General features: G+C 38.7%; 1 protein-coding gene across 3 annotated transcripts in view; it reads right to left on the minus strand.

The window, feature by feature from the left end:
* The window catches only part of LOC150096122 (uncharacterized), a 135,979-nt gene that overhangs the window by 5,486 nt on the left and 114,270 nt on the right, over positions 1-16,223 (minus strand). For all 3 annotated transcript variants that reach the window (XM_090408823.1, XM_090408822.1, XM_090408824.1), the window contains exons 6-9: positions 9,451-9,547; positions 5,190-5,499; positions 3,773-3,899; positions 3,318-3,537 (exon numbers count right to left, since the gene is read on the minus strand). In XM_090408823.1, the coding sequence (XP_090264949.1) occupies positions 3,318-3,537; positions 3,773-3,899; positions 5,190-5,499; positions 9,451-9,547 (754 nt within the window). The remainder of the gene's footprint in view (positions 1-3,317; positions 3,538-3,772; positions 3,900-5,189; positions 5,500-9,450; positions 9,548-16,223) is intronic.

The following is a 16,223-nucleotide window of genomic DNA, read 5'->3' on the forward strand; positions in this document are numbered from 1 at the left end:
AATTGTGGTTAGACAGTGAGTTAGACAGACTAACTCACGCCCAGATGAAAGTGTCCTTATAAAGAGTCTTCATATCCTTGACAAAATTCGAACCCAGGTCTTTCCACTCGATACCGATCGAGCTATGGAAGCTTCTATAATTTATAATCTATATAAACCTTTGCTTTTTTTTAAATTAATTATACAAAAATAACCTACAACATACGAAAAAGAAGACAAAAAAGTATCTTTAATTTTGTAGAAATAATACACGGAATGCAAATCCTCTGCACCTATTCTGTAGATAATTCCATAGTTAATTATTTACAGATGTGATTCTCATCAATACCCGTAGTCTGTAATTGCAGTCTTGTAAAACAAATATCAGTAAATACTTAAATATTGCACACATTTAAAGGTACTTCACTACTATAGGAAAAACATTACAATTGTTAAACCAATTATAATTGTAAATATCTGAAACTCTCTTCGAAGCGCTATTGAAAGTGACTGCAAAAATTATAAAGGATGTGATCGGACTTCAGGACGTGCGAAGAAGAGGGAAGCACCTAATTAAATTAGAGAATGGATATTGATTATATACCACTCCAACTGTGATAACAAATCCAGTGGTGCTCTAGGTTTTCTAATACTTACAAAAATTAACACAATATCCATGAAAGAAATAACAATTCAAATGATAGAAATTGGAATATCTAAATAAAAGATATCCAATTAAAAGTTTGGAGCAAACACTTTATTTAAAAGAAAAAAATCACAGAAGCAGTGCGAATAAATATTAAAAAAAAATCAGCTAATGCCTTTTTATTCTCATTACAAGAAAAAAAGCACGTGTAAAGGAGAATATTAAAAATTATAGGTCATTTACTACTAGCAGTATATAAAACATTTACACCAAGCAATAAACAAAAGAAAAAAACAAATAAACAAAGCAATTGATGAATACGCCACCAATGCTTGAGTATATGCAATCAGAGGAGTAGGCCGGGATTAGACGTAATGACAGTCACAGTGATCACACCATAGTCTTAGGAAATTGTAGAAAAGACAAACGAATATAATAAACCTCTCTGATTAGTCTTTGTGGACTTTTAGAAAATGTTTGATTCTGTCCTCGGCTATTCTAGAATACAAGAAACATACAGAGAAACCTTGAAAAAGAGTGTCAATGCCACCTCGTAGAAATAACTTATAGGTTATGGCGTAGTTATTCACCAGCGGACATAATTTAGCCTTTTTTTTCCCCTTCATTACATTCCGGAATTAGGTTTTCGCACGTGTGTCTTCTTTTTGGAAGAAATTCGCGACTTTTGACTGGAGGAAAATCAACACTCACAAAACACATGCACTACTACCAATAATTGTCCGGACACTTTAGCAATTTACAATTGATACTAGCAGGCGAACCCTAACATCGGGTATGTCCACCTTTGGCTTTGATTACCTCCTGCACCCTTTGAGGGAGGCTTTCCACCAATGTGCGGCAGACATCAGGTGGAATTTATCTAAATTCTTCCATCAAAGAAGCACTGAGTTCAGCAACAGATCGAGGACATGCTGCTCTGGACCTCAATCGCTCCAATTCGACCCACAGGTGTTCGATGAGGTTGAAGTCAGGACTCTGCGCTGGCTTGGGCAGTCGTTTAACAACATCTCTTCATACCATTCTATAACAGCTGTAGCTTTGTGGCATGGGGCACTATTGTCTTGATAGTAACACGAGTCCGTTCGATAAATACTCCACAGTGTAGGCAGCACTTGATTATCCAGAATATCAAGGCACACTGAGCTGCCTTCATGGAACCACGGACAACAACAAGTGGTCCCACTCCAAACCAGCTGAATGCATCCGACACCTTTACTCCTCCACGACCAAACTTTATGTGGGTACAACACACTGTGGTAACAAGCGCTCACCAGGGTACCTTCATACCCATACCCTGCCATCAGACCGGAAAAACAGGTGAACCTTCATTCATCGCTCCAGAGTACTCCACTGGTCAATTGTTCAGTTCACACACTGTTTGCACCAGGCCAGACGAGCCGCCTTGTTCGTTGTTGTGATGTTCGGCATGTGTGCCGATGCTCCGTAGATACCTAGTAAATTGAGTTCTGTGCCGATTGTAGCCAGATTATATACCACCCATTTTAACACCCCTCCCGTCCCTGTCAGCCAATTTTGGCGGCCGCCCTGGGTGTTTTCCTGCACTGGTCATGCCAGAACATCTATATTTGTTGGTGGTCACATCGCCAACCGTTGATTTTGGATGCTCCAGTTGGGCGACAATGGCACGTATGGACATGCCACCAATGTGACAGCCTACGATTACACCTCTCTCGAAGTCACTGAGTTCACGTCGTGTTGCTAATCCACCTGTATTGAATTGCTGCGATGAAATATTGTTTACCACCATCTGTACACCGCTTTTTATGTTATTAACAAATAACAGAGTTGCGCGGACAATTATTGGTAGATAGTAAACATAAGTGGTTATTAGCGATTATAACGACTAGCCTAAATGCACTACCACAATAGTCTGCTGTCGTTCTCATTTGGAGAATTAAAAAGCTTTAGAAGATTTTTTTGATAGCTGCTTTTTTTTAAAATAAAGTTTCATAAAGATATGATAGATTGAAGTGCTTCGATTTTAATGCTAATTTAGTAAATAAATCCACTGACGCCTTTTATTCCTCAATGATAAAGCGAGAGTGGCGGCCGTATAACCCAAACTAACTATTGGAAACTCGAGGCAACCAACTCCACCCTTATCCTATCATAAGTAGCAAACCCAAACTTATCAATGATTTTAAATGGCATTCTGGGAGACGAGAGAGAGAGAGAGAGAATCGAACTTTGAACGGTCTCTTTTGGAGCGGCCTAGTACTAAGGAAGCAAACGCTATTTTCTACAGGCTACACAGGCCTAATAATTTCAGCATAATAATTTGAAAATATCATCTTTCCCATCAAAGAAGCAATTTTTTTCCAGTCATAAATTGTCGCCACACCCCCTGAGTTATGGAAATCACTATTTCATAACTTAGCTTACTATAAAGCAATCGATGAATACGCCACCTATTGTGAAATTTTAACCAATGAAACTTTGTACGTAAATCTTGTATAGTTAACAATAAAATATGAATCATCGTTCTCAGCATTCAAATAGTTATTGCATACACGTTTTACAGGTATGATTATTCTTTTTATGGCCATTTAGCCTATTTTTGTAATATGATTGATATGATTATTATTATTTATGCAACTAAAAAAAACACGTGATTTATTATAATGATCAAAAATGTGTATTTTTTATTTACAATTCATCCGAAGTAAGAATATTTCCTGTATCTACTTCGAATCCTCTTCCGAATTGATGTCCTTGTCCGTTGATGAATCGTTCTAAGCCCTGTTCTCTTTCTGCATCACCTATTCCACCTCCAAATGCATAAGCACCTCCTGGAAGTCCATCTTGCCGATACCCTCCTAATGCGAGAGCTCCCAATCCTAATCCTCCAGCGCTACGCGAATTTCGTCCAACTAAGTTAAAATGAAAAGGGAAAACAAAATGCATAACCTACATCTGATTTATTTATTTATTTTTTGCATAATAATGCTACTGAAAAATGCCTTACAAGACGTGGTTGTTACACTTCCAAATGATGTAATACTTCATCGAAACAGTTCACGAGTAAAATATAATTTTTTTTTTCATTAACAATGCCATATCAGAATTTTCAATAAAGGAATTATTAATAACAGAAAATCAACTTACCAATACCATATTGTTTAAACAGTGATTTGACTTGGTTGGGGGATGTCCTAAAGGTGATGGATATCTGTCTCTGTATGACTGGATTCATCATACCACTGTTTCGGACCTTCTGTAACAGGTCTCCAAGCTAATAAAAAATATAATAAAATACTAAGCGAAACTTTGTTATAAAAATAATCGCAACAGATTCTGTTATTATTCTGATGTAGCGTGTTACATTTAAAAGCGAAGTATTCAAATGTACTTAATAATATAACTTTGCTGTGCAATCAATCGGGTTTATTACAAAATGCTTGCATGGTGCATTCAGAAAAATCATGCATTCTTCAGTGTAAAAGGCTTAGATGTGATTCTCATCCATAACGTCAATAATATTTGTATCAATTAAAGGACATTGTCAACTGAAGGAACAAATTAGTCGATCTTATACGGAAATGACAGAAGTTTTCATTTTGTAAACAGACAAACTGACCTTAGAACCCTAGTCAAGAAATTTGTAAATATCGAAAATAGAAGTCGCCTGTGAAAATTATATGGAGAAGAAGTTACGAAGTGATCCAATCGTCTGGTCTAGGAAGGTACTCAAACCTGAATTCTGGACTCAGAGATTGATTAAAGCAGGCATCAACCTGGACTCAGAGAGTAATCTGAACATCTTTTGCAGCAGACAACGAATTCCATGGCATTTATTCTTGTAAAAAGGAATCCTTGAATGTCTGCATTGTAGATAACGAATTCCACAAAGCCTCCGTTAATTCAATAGTTCCTGAATAGTGTATGATGTCATCCCACAGGCCACCTAAAATGACATAAATAATGTAATTTATTTATTTAAGTTAAGGGATATTACATCCCATATTGTTTCATATTGTAATTAGTAATTTATTTATTTATTTGAATACTTGAATAGCCCATAAGACCAACGTTTTAGTTGATGTGACGCCAACTTTCACGTCAGTTGGAACTTAATTCCACGTCTTTGTATGTTTATTGTTATTATTATTTATTTATTTATTTAAGAGTGATACTTGTTTAATCAATTCTCATATGGTTTGAAGGTTAAATCGATCAGTAATGGATATTTGAAATCATTGATGTACTCTATCCTGGTGAGGAATATTGATGAACTGCAGCAACGTATCGAATCTGTGTATGCATCACCATCAGACACTAGCCAGGAATTTTCCAGCATGTGAGACTGTGTTTTTTCATCCTAGAGGGTTTATTTTTAGTAGTTAACAAGGGGGGGGGTTAACTTATTTCTTGACATTTTACCTTTGGTTTGCATTGCACTTTGACGATTCTGTTGTTGAAGTTTTGGAAATGCGCGAGGTTTCGTTGGTTTTTTGAAGTGTAAAATATGCCTTTAAAACAGACAGAGAGAGAGAGAGAGAGAGAGAGATTTCAATCACCTTACCTTTTTAATCATTCCTTCTCTTACTGGATGACCCTCTCGAACATCTTTCCTTATATGGGTTAAAAGAGACATTACAAATTGTGTTAAAGAAGATCCAGACACTCCCATGCCTTGGTCCATTCGTACGACTGGACTTATTCCCATACCTCGGGGTAGTTCCATATCTGGTGGAATTCCCATTTCTAGTGGCATTCCCGTTCCTGGAGGCATTCCCATTCCTGGGGGCATTCCCATTCCTGGAGGCATTCCCAGCCCTGGGTTCATTGGAAGTCCTGATAAGTAGTGGGGCAACCTTGGATAATTCTGATGTCTATAAAAAAACAGACAAAAACATTCATTTAAATGCATGATTATTAACAACTGAAAAATAAATCCGTGACACGTCAAAAAGGTATAATTATTTTTTTGTTGTAATCAGAACGTTATATAGAAACAGTATTGATTTTAACAAAAAATAATTATACTTTTTTGTACCAAATATAGTACAAAAAAAGTAATAATTTAGCTCCAATTTCTTTCCCCATTGGAGATCCATCATAACGATGATACCCTTTTGGACGGAACGACTGGGATGGAATCGCATCTTGGACGCAATCAATTTTATAGGAGTTATTAACAGAAGTCACCCGCACTCCTTGAAAAACAAACTCCCTAACAGGGAACGCACGCACTGACAAGTAGTTAATCCTATTTTCCTGGTAGATTATACGGATATGATTTACCATCCAACAGTGAAAAGCACGTTCGTAGCAGATTAACAGACTTTAATACATAAATCAAGATTGAAGTGCCACTGATCTATTTTTTCACCAGTAAAAAAAAAAAATCTCATGTTCTTTATATTATTTCTTATAATATTTGATCGCATTGACTTCTTTTAAATATTTGAAATGGCTTGCATGTAGACTTCTCATATTTCAAGCAAAAAGGAAATCGAAATACATGTCATAACATGTCTCGGCACCCAATACTCCTTATAGAGACCATTCGTTAAAATCAATCTCATACACGCTGGTGTACAAAATCTAAGGACAAACTACATGTTTACCTGTATAGGAAAAAGATTTCGTGAGTACAGCTATATAGGGACATAAATTTATTGTCAGCATATCAATAAATTATATTACACAAAAATGTGTTACAAACTTCATACAAATTAAATTAGAATACGTTCTTGACGTGTGTAGCTCAGTGCTTGTGACGCTTGACCGCACAAAGGAAGACTCGGCTTCAAATCTAGTCGGCGACTAAAGAAAATTTTTCTGTCTTTTTTCTACCGATTCCTGAGTTAGTCGATCTCTGGCACGAGCAGGCGGATTTTTTTGTCGCGTAAATTCAAGAAAATCGACCGTAGAACCCACACTATTTCAGACATTAAATATATTTCAAACATTAAATATATTGTGTTAGGGTTAGGGACCACGAGATGGCGACCCTTTGTTGACCGTCTCTTCACTGCGTGCCACTTAATTAGTGATAGCCTTGGGCCAGCTATCTCTAATTGGGTACCAGTGGAGATTGAACTGCCCACTCAGTCTCCAAAGTTAGATAGGGCTAAAACGGCCTCGCTACGGGAATAAAAGGAGTTAGCTGATGTTTTTTTTTTTTTTTTTTACATTTTTGGCAAAAGTTAGAAATTTGCTAAGGACGTAGTTAAGAATTAATGTACAGTTCTTACAGAAAACTATGCGTAGAGACATTTCAGTATGGAATATATCCACCTTGAACTGCAAGGAAATGATGCTCCCACAAAATTGTGCCACACTTAGCACCAAGTGATTCAAGAGTTCTTGAGCAAACTGGCCCACTCCTCCTTCAGAACAAGGATAAGGCCTCGTTTGTTTTCTGGAAAGAAATTTCGAGCACCAATGCGTCTCCCTATTGCGCTAATAGTTAATATCCTCGATCTCCAGAAGTATCTCCACTGCTCGTGTGCGATGTGGCTTGGTATTATCATCCATAAAAATGAATTCTTCACCTACAGCACCACGAAAGAATCGAACATGACGTTGAAGAACTTCGTTGCCATATCGTTCACTAGCCATAGTCTCTTTTTCCAACACTCGTAGCTAGTTGCGTCCATTAAGCATAATACCTTCCCACAGTAGCGCACTCAGGATTTAATCTTGAGGGGGGGAGAGAGAGAGAACGAGTTGACTAGACGATTTCAGAATATACTACGCATCGCATACGACCTATGACTGAACATTGCAATGATTGCTAATTCATAAGTAGTATAGAAATAGAAGACACGACACGACATAAATAAAAAAATGAATTTTATTAATTAGGAAAAGATTTTTGGAAAATTTTCTAGTGTTTTTTTCCTTTTTCTTTGGGGAGCCAGGGCCACATGCCCCCCTCCCGGGTGCGCCACTGCCTTCCCACACCATGACCTCAGCAACGCCGTATCTATCTCTTTCAAGAACACTCCAACGATGCTAAGCAGTTTCTCTTTCATGTTAGATCCAGAATCAGGTTCTTAAATCTGAGAAAAGACTAAAATGGCTCTCATGTATAAAGAGTGCATTAGTCCATTGTGTGTCTTATCCAATTTTTATGGACACGTGCTCTACGATGAGCTGTGGATAAAGGATGCAGATGAAGGCCTTCTGGCCTATTGGGCCTACTTGTTGCAGAGGTCTTACCACAGTTTGTCGAGACGTTGAAAGTTTATTTTTCACTAGGTTAGACTATAATGAATAGTCTAACCTAGTGATTAGACACTAGGTTATACACAACACTATATTCAGGACTGAATATAGTGTTGTACTGTCTTACCTGGGTAAGACAGTACAACATTTATTATAGTCTAACTTAGAAAAATAAACTTTCAACATCTTTCTCTAAATCCAGAGTAATTTAAGAAAAAAATTGTGGCAAACCTTTTGGCAACTCCTATAGGTAAAGATGACCTTGCTACTGCTTCTGCCTGGTATCTCCAACTCTGGGCCTGGCTCCCACTGACAAGACCTCAATAAAGGTCGAAACCGGTATGGGTAGTGGCCCTTGCCTTAATGCATAGCATTACACATATCAGCAAGGAGATGTGTTTTGCATTATGGGAGATACTGGGATAGGAGTGTTGGCATCTTTCACCACCTTTGCTACGAGTTGCCTGGTGTTGTACTACTTACCAAGGTAAGATAGTACAAAACTATATTCAGTCCTGAAGATATTTTCAGGCACAAACTTTGTTTGCTCTCACTGGGATAAAGGATTAAACTAAATTTATTATAGTTTGTCGAGACATCCGCGCATCAGTGTTTGAACGGAACCGATTTGCAAGATGACCTGCCGTGGTGCATCGATTACGTTTTGCTGTTATAACCGAAAATCTATCTTTATGCTCCGTATAGACCAAGGGCGACCTCTTAGGAAACGTCTGGAGCACATTCCATTGATTCAGAATGCTGCCCAGAACACGGATACAAGGTTATGTGAGATTCCAACTCTCTGGAAATATCAATAATTCTGCGACCTTCTTCAAGCTTTCCAATAATTCTTGCCTGCGTGAAATCATCCAGATGATGCCTTTGAGACATTACAAGACATCGAAGTTTGCAACTTCATTTCTTCAAGAAATGAAGAAATGAAGTTGCAAACTTCGCTTATCGCAGCCTTTTGTCTTTTATCCTGTTGAGTGCTACTACGTGATCCCTTTGTGCGCGCGATTCGAAAATTCGAAGGCATACTCGAAATCGTCAGTTATACAAATTGCCAGAAGCTGATTCGTCTGAGTTTGCGGTTGTAATCTGCAGAAATCGTGTTCGTCCTTAGGTTTTGGACATCGGTGTATTTATAACCATGTCCTCATATTTTTCATGATACTTAAACAGCTCTCCATTTTAAATATTCACCGATTGTGTTGTTCATGTTTTGTTATTTATTTCCTTTTTTAAACACTGGGTTTGTTTTTAATCTAATTTGGTATTTGAGTATTGATTGTATCACGTAGATTCAACATGAGCCATGCCCAGTTACGATTATTGGGCTTTTACACAAAACAATCGGTTTTGGAGAAATTATACAGTATTAGATGCTCATTTATAATTAATTTAAACTTTTTGCTCTTTAGTTTCTGTCGAATAAATTCAGTTTCAGATATTTTGAACTTCCACACGTATGGATCGCAAGATTTATTACCATACTCAGTTACTGCTGTTGTCTGAATTTTACCTGCGTGTGTAGATATAATTGAAAGTATTTTTTTTAGATGCCCTTTGAATTGTTCAAATAAAGATCAATAGAATTAACTTACGGGACTGGAAATGGTTGTGGCAATCCAGGCATTTCGTCACCTATGTAATTACTCACGAATGCTTGTCTTCGGAATCTGGGACTACGAGATGATTTGCCTACAAAACAGACAAATCAATATTAAGAAGATTATTTCAGACAGAATCTTCAGTTTGTTGGCATTGAAATACAAACAGACAATTGATAATTTGATTTTGCTCGAGTGTTGATCATTTTTATGATTTCAGACAAAGTCCCGTTAGCAAATTGCCTATTAATTACTTTCGTAAAATTACACTTTACGATGAAACAGAGTTTCACAGGAATTTGGAATGACAAGTGTGAGATTCTTCTAATAAATAACTCAAGAAACATTTTCTTACTACCTTGAAATAAATAGGAAGCATACCGATGGGCCGTTTCTCTACGCTTACATATAAATGTAGAAAACGATGCCAATAAAAATGAAAATCGATTTTTCTTCTTTAGTTAAATTTATTTTATAAAATATAATTCTCTTTAAAATTATCTTTCTAAATCTATTTAATCCTAAAATGTTTAACAACAGCTATATATTTTATAATACACCATTATGTTTTTAACATAAATTATTATATAAGACTGTGTAATAGACGTATTGAAATTCCCAGCCTGCTATCCAATTTAGGAAAAACAACTGAGAAAATCATCCTCATCAGACTCCACAAGAACAATTTGGCTTCCGTCAAAATCACAGCACCACCCAACAGATCCATAGACTGGTAGAATACATCACCACAGGATTTAATTGGAATCAACACACTGGAGCCGTCTTCCTAGACATCTCAAACGCCTTCGATAAGATCTGGCACCAAGGCCTCCTCTAAAAACTTATCATCGCTAACCTTCCACTAAATATAATACACCAGATCAAATCATACCTCTCCAACAGGAGGATGCAAGTCAAAATGAATGAAACAGTCTCAATCCAATGGAAAATCCTCGCAAGAGTTCCTCAAGGATCACTGCTAGCTCCGATCCTGTTCAACATCTATATGGCAGACATCCCTCAAAATCCTCTCACATCCACCATCGCCCTTTATGCAGATGACACGGCTATTCTAGCCAGATCTCGCCAACGATATCTCGTTACCAAAAAACTACAAGACACCATCCTGAATCTAGAAAAATGGTTTAAAGACTGGCGACTGCAATTAAACCCCCAGAAAAGCAAAACGATACTCTTCACAAGAAGACGAGCATCCCCCAAAGGAGACATCACCCTGATCAACTCCAAAATTCCCCGGAAAACCCAAGCAAGAGCACATGTACCAAAGTTTCAAAAGTTATCGCCCAGCTGTACACTAACATCAACAGACACAGCAAACTAAGCTCAAGAAACAAAATTCTACTGTACAAGACAGGGATTCATACCACAATTATATACGCCTCCCCAGCCTGAAGCCATACCTCCAAGACAAACATCCTCAAGCTACAAAGATCACAGAACAAGTGCCTGCGAATGATACCGGACGCCCCGTGGTTCATCAGGAACGCCCAGATCCACCGGGACATAAATATCCCCTACATCTCTCCACTACTACGCTCCCTAGCAGAAAAATTCTTTATGAAGACATCTACGCATCCAAACCAACTAATTCAGCAAGCCTGAAACTATGACGGTAATGACTACGGGAAACATAAAAGACCGAAAGCCATCCTAACACCCAACGACGAATAACCACTTCTGCCCACTCAGGGCGAGTTAAAATAGCTCACAAATCTCTCCCATCACTGCTCGCGAAACAGACAACAGGGAATATGAAAAGCATCAAGCTTCACCTTCTGCGCCATATATGTCCTGCGTCCTGCGTATTGAAATTCCGCAGAGACCTGGAGGAATGGATGCGGTGGTTAATACCCTTGGAAGGTAATGGATAGCAATGCTGTAGCCTATGAAGTTTTAACTGAGGCTCAGCAATTGCTGTTACCCTCTTGCCATGATCAGAGCTTTAATAGCTCAATAACACCTTATCCCTACACTGACCTCTACAGATAATGGGGAAAATGAAAAGCATTCTTGCTTCGCCCCTTTAAGCCAGTCCTTATAAGGACTATTGAAATTCCTTTTTAGGACTTCCAGGGTGATGGATGGCAATGCTGTAGCCAATGAAGTTTTAACTGAGGCTCGGCTATTGCCGTTACCCAGCCCAGACTAATGCTTTTTAGCTCAATAACATCCATCCACACATATTTTCTTAATTCAGATGACGGGATAAAGAGTCAAGGACTCAGTCCATCTCCCAGTTCTTTTAAGAAGTTTAAGAACTCATTCGTGGTGGTGGTGGTTTCAAATCGACCGTGAGATGCGGTGATTTGCCATTCATTACCCTTGGAGGGTGATGGATGGCAATGCTGTAGCCAATGAAGTTCTAACTGAGGCTCGGCTATTGCTGTTACCCTACTGACATGATCAGAGCTTTAATAGCTCAATAACACCTTATCCCTACACTGTCCTCTACAGATAACGGGGAAGATGAAAAGCATTCTTGCTTCGCCCCTTTAAGCCAGTCCTTATAAGGACTTGTTGCAGGAGTCCTTATAAGGACTATAAGGTCATTCTTGGTCAGTTCCTGATTAGAAAAGGAGTATTTACCTGGAAGTCAAGTAACTAGTGTTGCGTTTTGATTAGTGTAATATATATTTTTGGGGCTTTCCGAATGATTTTTAGAGGTAAGCTTTCTTCATTTTCTCTATTTTTGCGCCTACATATTGTTTAGCTGGTAGACTCTTGCGTTAGCCAACGCTCGGCATTGCTGGCAGTCCTCTTAACGGCTGCAGAATTCACAACAGAATTTTTGCTGGCAGGTCTCTAGACCTGCGGGATTTCTATTTGCGCTCATACACAATTAAATCGATATGAGCGTGCCTGACCCAGACGTTGTCACTGACTTGCTTGATGAAGAGCAGGCTATCATACTCATTAATAAACTATAAAAGAAGTTCAAGCTGAAATGGCCTACTGACAAATTGATCCCGACATCATCATCGACTCTCTTGCCAAGGAGCTAGCACTCACTTTCATTAAAATAAGCTTCTTAAAAAATTTGACCAAGAATGGCCCGTCTACTTAAACTTATATTCTTTACTCAGGGATAATGATGATGATGAAGAGAATGAAGACTTTCCTCAAATGGAAGAAAAACTCAATCTACTGGTGTCTGCCTCTAATCCCTCTGATTAAGCAGAAACTCACGCTCGTAAGAAGCGAAAAACTCTCGCTTCTGAACCAGCAAATGATGTTGGTGTGGACGAAGACGCTCCCAATTCAGACTCCTCCACCTCTCCCAATGAGAAGGTTCCACCGATCATCCTGAGGGAAAAGCAGAGATGGACAACCCTAAGAACCACCATGACCAACCTACAAATAAATTATAGATTGGCCAAAAATGTAGATGAGGTCATAAAAATTCAGCCTGCCACGGTGGCTGATTATAGAAATCTTACAAAGGAGCTGGACACAAGAGGAATACAATTCCATACATTTTCACTTACCTCCGAAAAAAATCTGAAAGTGGTCCTCCGAGGATATTGACACGGATGAAATAGTCACTGACCTCAACTTACAGGATCTACCTCCCATAAAGGTCAGTAGAATGTTCGGATCAAATAAGACACCTATGCCTATAGTTTTAGTAAAGATTCATAACATTTACTAAGACATTTACAATCTAATGGCAATCTGTGGACTTAAAATCACCCCAGAACCATTGAGGAAAAGATCATCTTCTGGGCAGTTCCACAGATGCCAGAAGTTTGGCCATGCCCAAAAGTTGTGCAAAGCTCAGTACAGATGCTTAAAATGTGGAGAGAATCACCCCCACAAACACTTGTACCAAGCCAAAATCCATCTCGGCTAAGTGCTCTAATTGTGGCGGTCCTCACCCCGCTAATTATAGAGGGTGTATACATCACCCCAAAAACAGATGGACCGATCCAAATAATCAAACTACCTCGTCATCTAGTGCGAGAGTTCCTGAAATTCAAGCTCCTTAGTCCTCCAAAAGTGAGAACATGACAACAGGTGCTTGCCCACCATTAACTGAGCCCCTTAAGAAAATGAATTTTCAACATCAAGCGAGAACATATGCTGATGTGGCCTGTTCCAAACAGATAGTACAAAACCAGAACCTGGCTAATCCACATTCAAATCTGTCAGCTATTATCACCTCTTCTCTTGCAAATATGCTGCAGGATTTCAGCAACTTAAACCCATCGCAAGTGTTACAAAAAGATTTTTACAGCAAACTCAATCCATGTTATCTGCACTCTCTGATGCATAGGAAAACAATCACTCCAGATTCGCTTAGGATTATCGCTTGGAACGCCAACGGTATCTAAAACAAAGTGTTGGAAATCCAGGAATTCAATACTAGATATAACCCAGATATATTTCTAATAAATAAAACTCACCTGAGGCCTGCTGACAACCTAAAAATCAGAGGGTATCAGATTTACAGAAACGACAGACTTGGGTATAAAGGTGGAGGTACAGCCACCCTTATCAAAAACTATATAAATCATCATTCAATAATCAACTCTGCAACCACCAACCTCGAAATCACAGGCATTAATGTCCTCACAAACTCAATTGGAAACCTAAAATTTTTTGCTGCTTACGACCCTCCATCAAAAACATTGTTGACCTCAGATCTGCATGCCATCGTTGGCGTAAAAGGACCGGTCATCATCGCTGGAGACTTCAGTGCAAAACATCCCACCTGGAACAGTAAATCTACCAACAAAAATGGCCGCATACTGTTTACCTATTCAAGTTCCAATTGTATAGCTGTGGCTGGTCCTTCAATACCAACTAATCTCAGTCCAATTGGCTCCTCCGACGTCCTAGATATAGTCGTCTTCAAAATGTCAAATTACAGTACAATTTGGATTCACTTGACGAATTAACCTCTGACCACAACCCTATTCTGCTCCAATTAGGCAATCAGAAGGGACTATCCCCCCCACCTCACACCTTCACGTTGGGAAAATTATCCAATGTGCTCCTAAACTACTTTGGTCCTGTTCCTCATATTAACTCTAAAGAAGAAATTGATTCTACAGTCAATAAATTTACTTAACAAATCAATGCAGCCTTATCATCTATTACCTCAAATACGCCTACTTCTTAGCCTAAAAGACTTCCAGAAGATATTATGAACTTAATCAGGGGAAAAAATAAGGCAAGAAAAAGATACTTTAATACCAGGGCTCCACAGGATAAAAAGTTACTCAACCGGTTGAATAGTGCAGAGTGAGAGATGCACTGAAGGCCCACAGAAACAAACTATGGGAAGATAAATTAGCTTCCATTTCACTTGACGATGAAACCGTTTGGAAACTGTTAAGAAATATCAAAAATAAAAATAAAACCCTTCCTCCTCTCAAATCAGATTTAGGCATAGTTCACTCAGATGCTGAAAAAACCGAAACTATAGTCAAAAACCTAGAAAAGCCGTGCAGTCCGTCTTATGATAACCTGAACTTCAATCAAATTTATAAAATCCACCGCCACGTCAAATACGTGCTAAAACAATGTGATCCTTGTACCAGCCAACTCACACCTACTTCTCCAGCCGAAATCTACGACATCATACAAAATTTAAAAAATAAAAAAGTTCCTGGACCTGACGGCATCCCAAATAAAGTTATTAAACTGCTACCCAGAAAGGCCATTGTACACCTTACAACAATAATAAATGCCAAGCTTAGATTAAAATACTTTCCCTATGCTTGGAAGTTGGCAGATGTGGTCCCTATTTATAAGCCTGGTAAGGACCCACAGCTGCCACAAACTTATTTCCCCATCAGTCTGATTTCCAATTTGGGCAAAATCGCTGAAAAGTCATCCTCTCCAAAATTCAAGTTTCTGTTAACAAGCTGAATATCCTACCTATAGAGCAGTTTGGTTTTCGCAAACTCCACAGCTCTACTCAACAGATCCATAGACTATTTGAATACATTACCACCAGCTTCAACTGGCATCAATTCACCGGAGCAGTCTTCCTTGACTTAGAAAAGGCCTTCGACAAATTATGACACTTTGGACTCCTATACAAGCTGATTTTAACCGGCATTCCACTGGATCTGATCCACCTCATTAAGCCCTTTCTTTCTGGAAGACGCATGCAAGTTAAACTAAATGGGGCGGTATCTACTCAGTGGCGGATCTTGGCTGGAGTGCCTCAAGGATCCCTCCTGGCGCCGATACTTTTCTCGATTTACATCGCGGACATATCGCATAACCTGATGTCACCTATCATTACTCTCTATGCTGACGATACAGCAATACTGGCCAGATCTCCAAAACCGCATCTTGTTACAAAGAAACTACAAGATAACCTTCTGAAACCGGAATACTGGTTCTCCATTTGGAGACTGCAAGTAAATCCTCAAAAAAGCAGTGCTCTTCTGTTCACAAAAAATTCAACATCTTCCAAAGAAGACATCCTTCTATTTAACATCACGATTCCCTGGAAAACAGAAGCCAAATATCTCGGCGTACTGCTAGATAGAAAACTAACCTTCAGTCCGCATACAAAATCCTTATGTGCAAAGGCATCAAAAGTTATCACTCAGCTCTATCCTCTTATCAATAGGAACAGCAAACTAAAATCAAACTGCTCCTCTGCCAGTTGATGATTCGTCCCATTATCACTTATGCGTCCCCCGCCTGGAGCCATACTTCAAGCTCAAATATCCTTAACCTGCAAAGACTGCAAAACAAATGCTTACGTATGATCTGAAATGCACCAT

The sequence above is a fragment of the Typopeltis vanoorti genome, chromosome 19 (assembly GCF_054136105.1).
Source record: "Typopeltis vanoorti isolate ZY-2024b chromosome 19, IOZ_Tvanoo_1.0, whole genome shotgun sequence".
Taxonomy (NCBI): domain Eukaryota; kingdom Metazoa; phylum Arthropoda; class Arachnida; order Uropygi; family Thelyphonidae; genus Typopeltis; species Typopeltis vanoorti.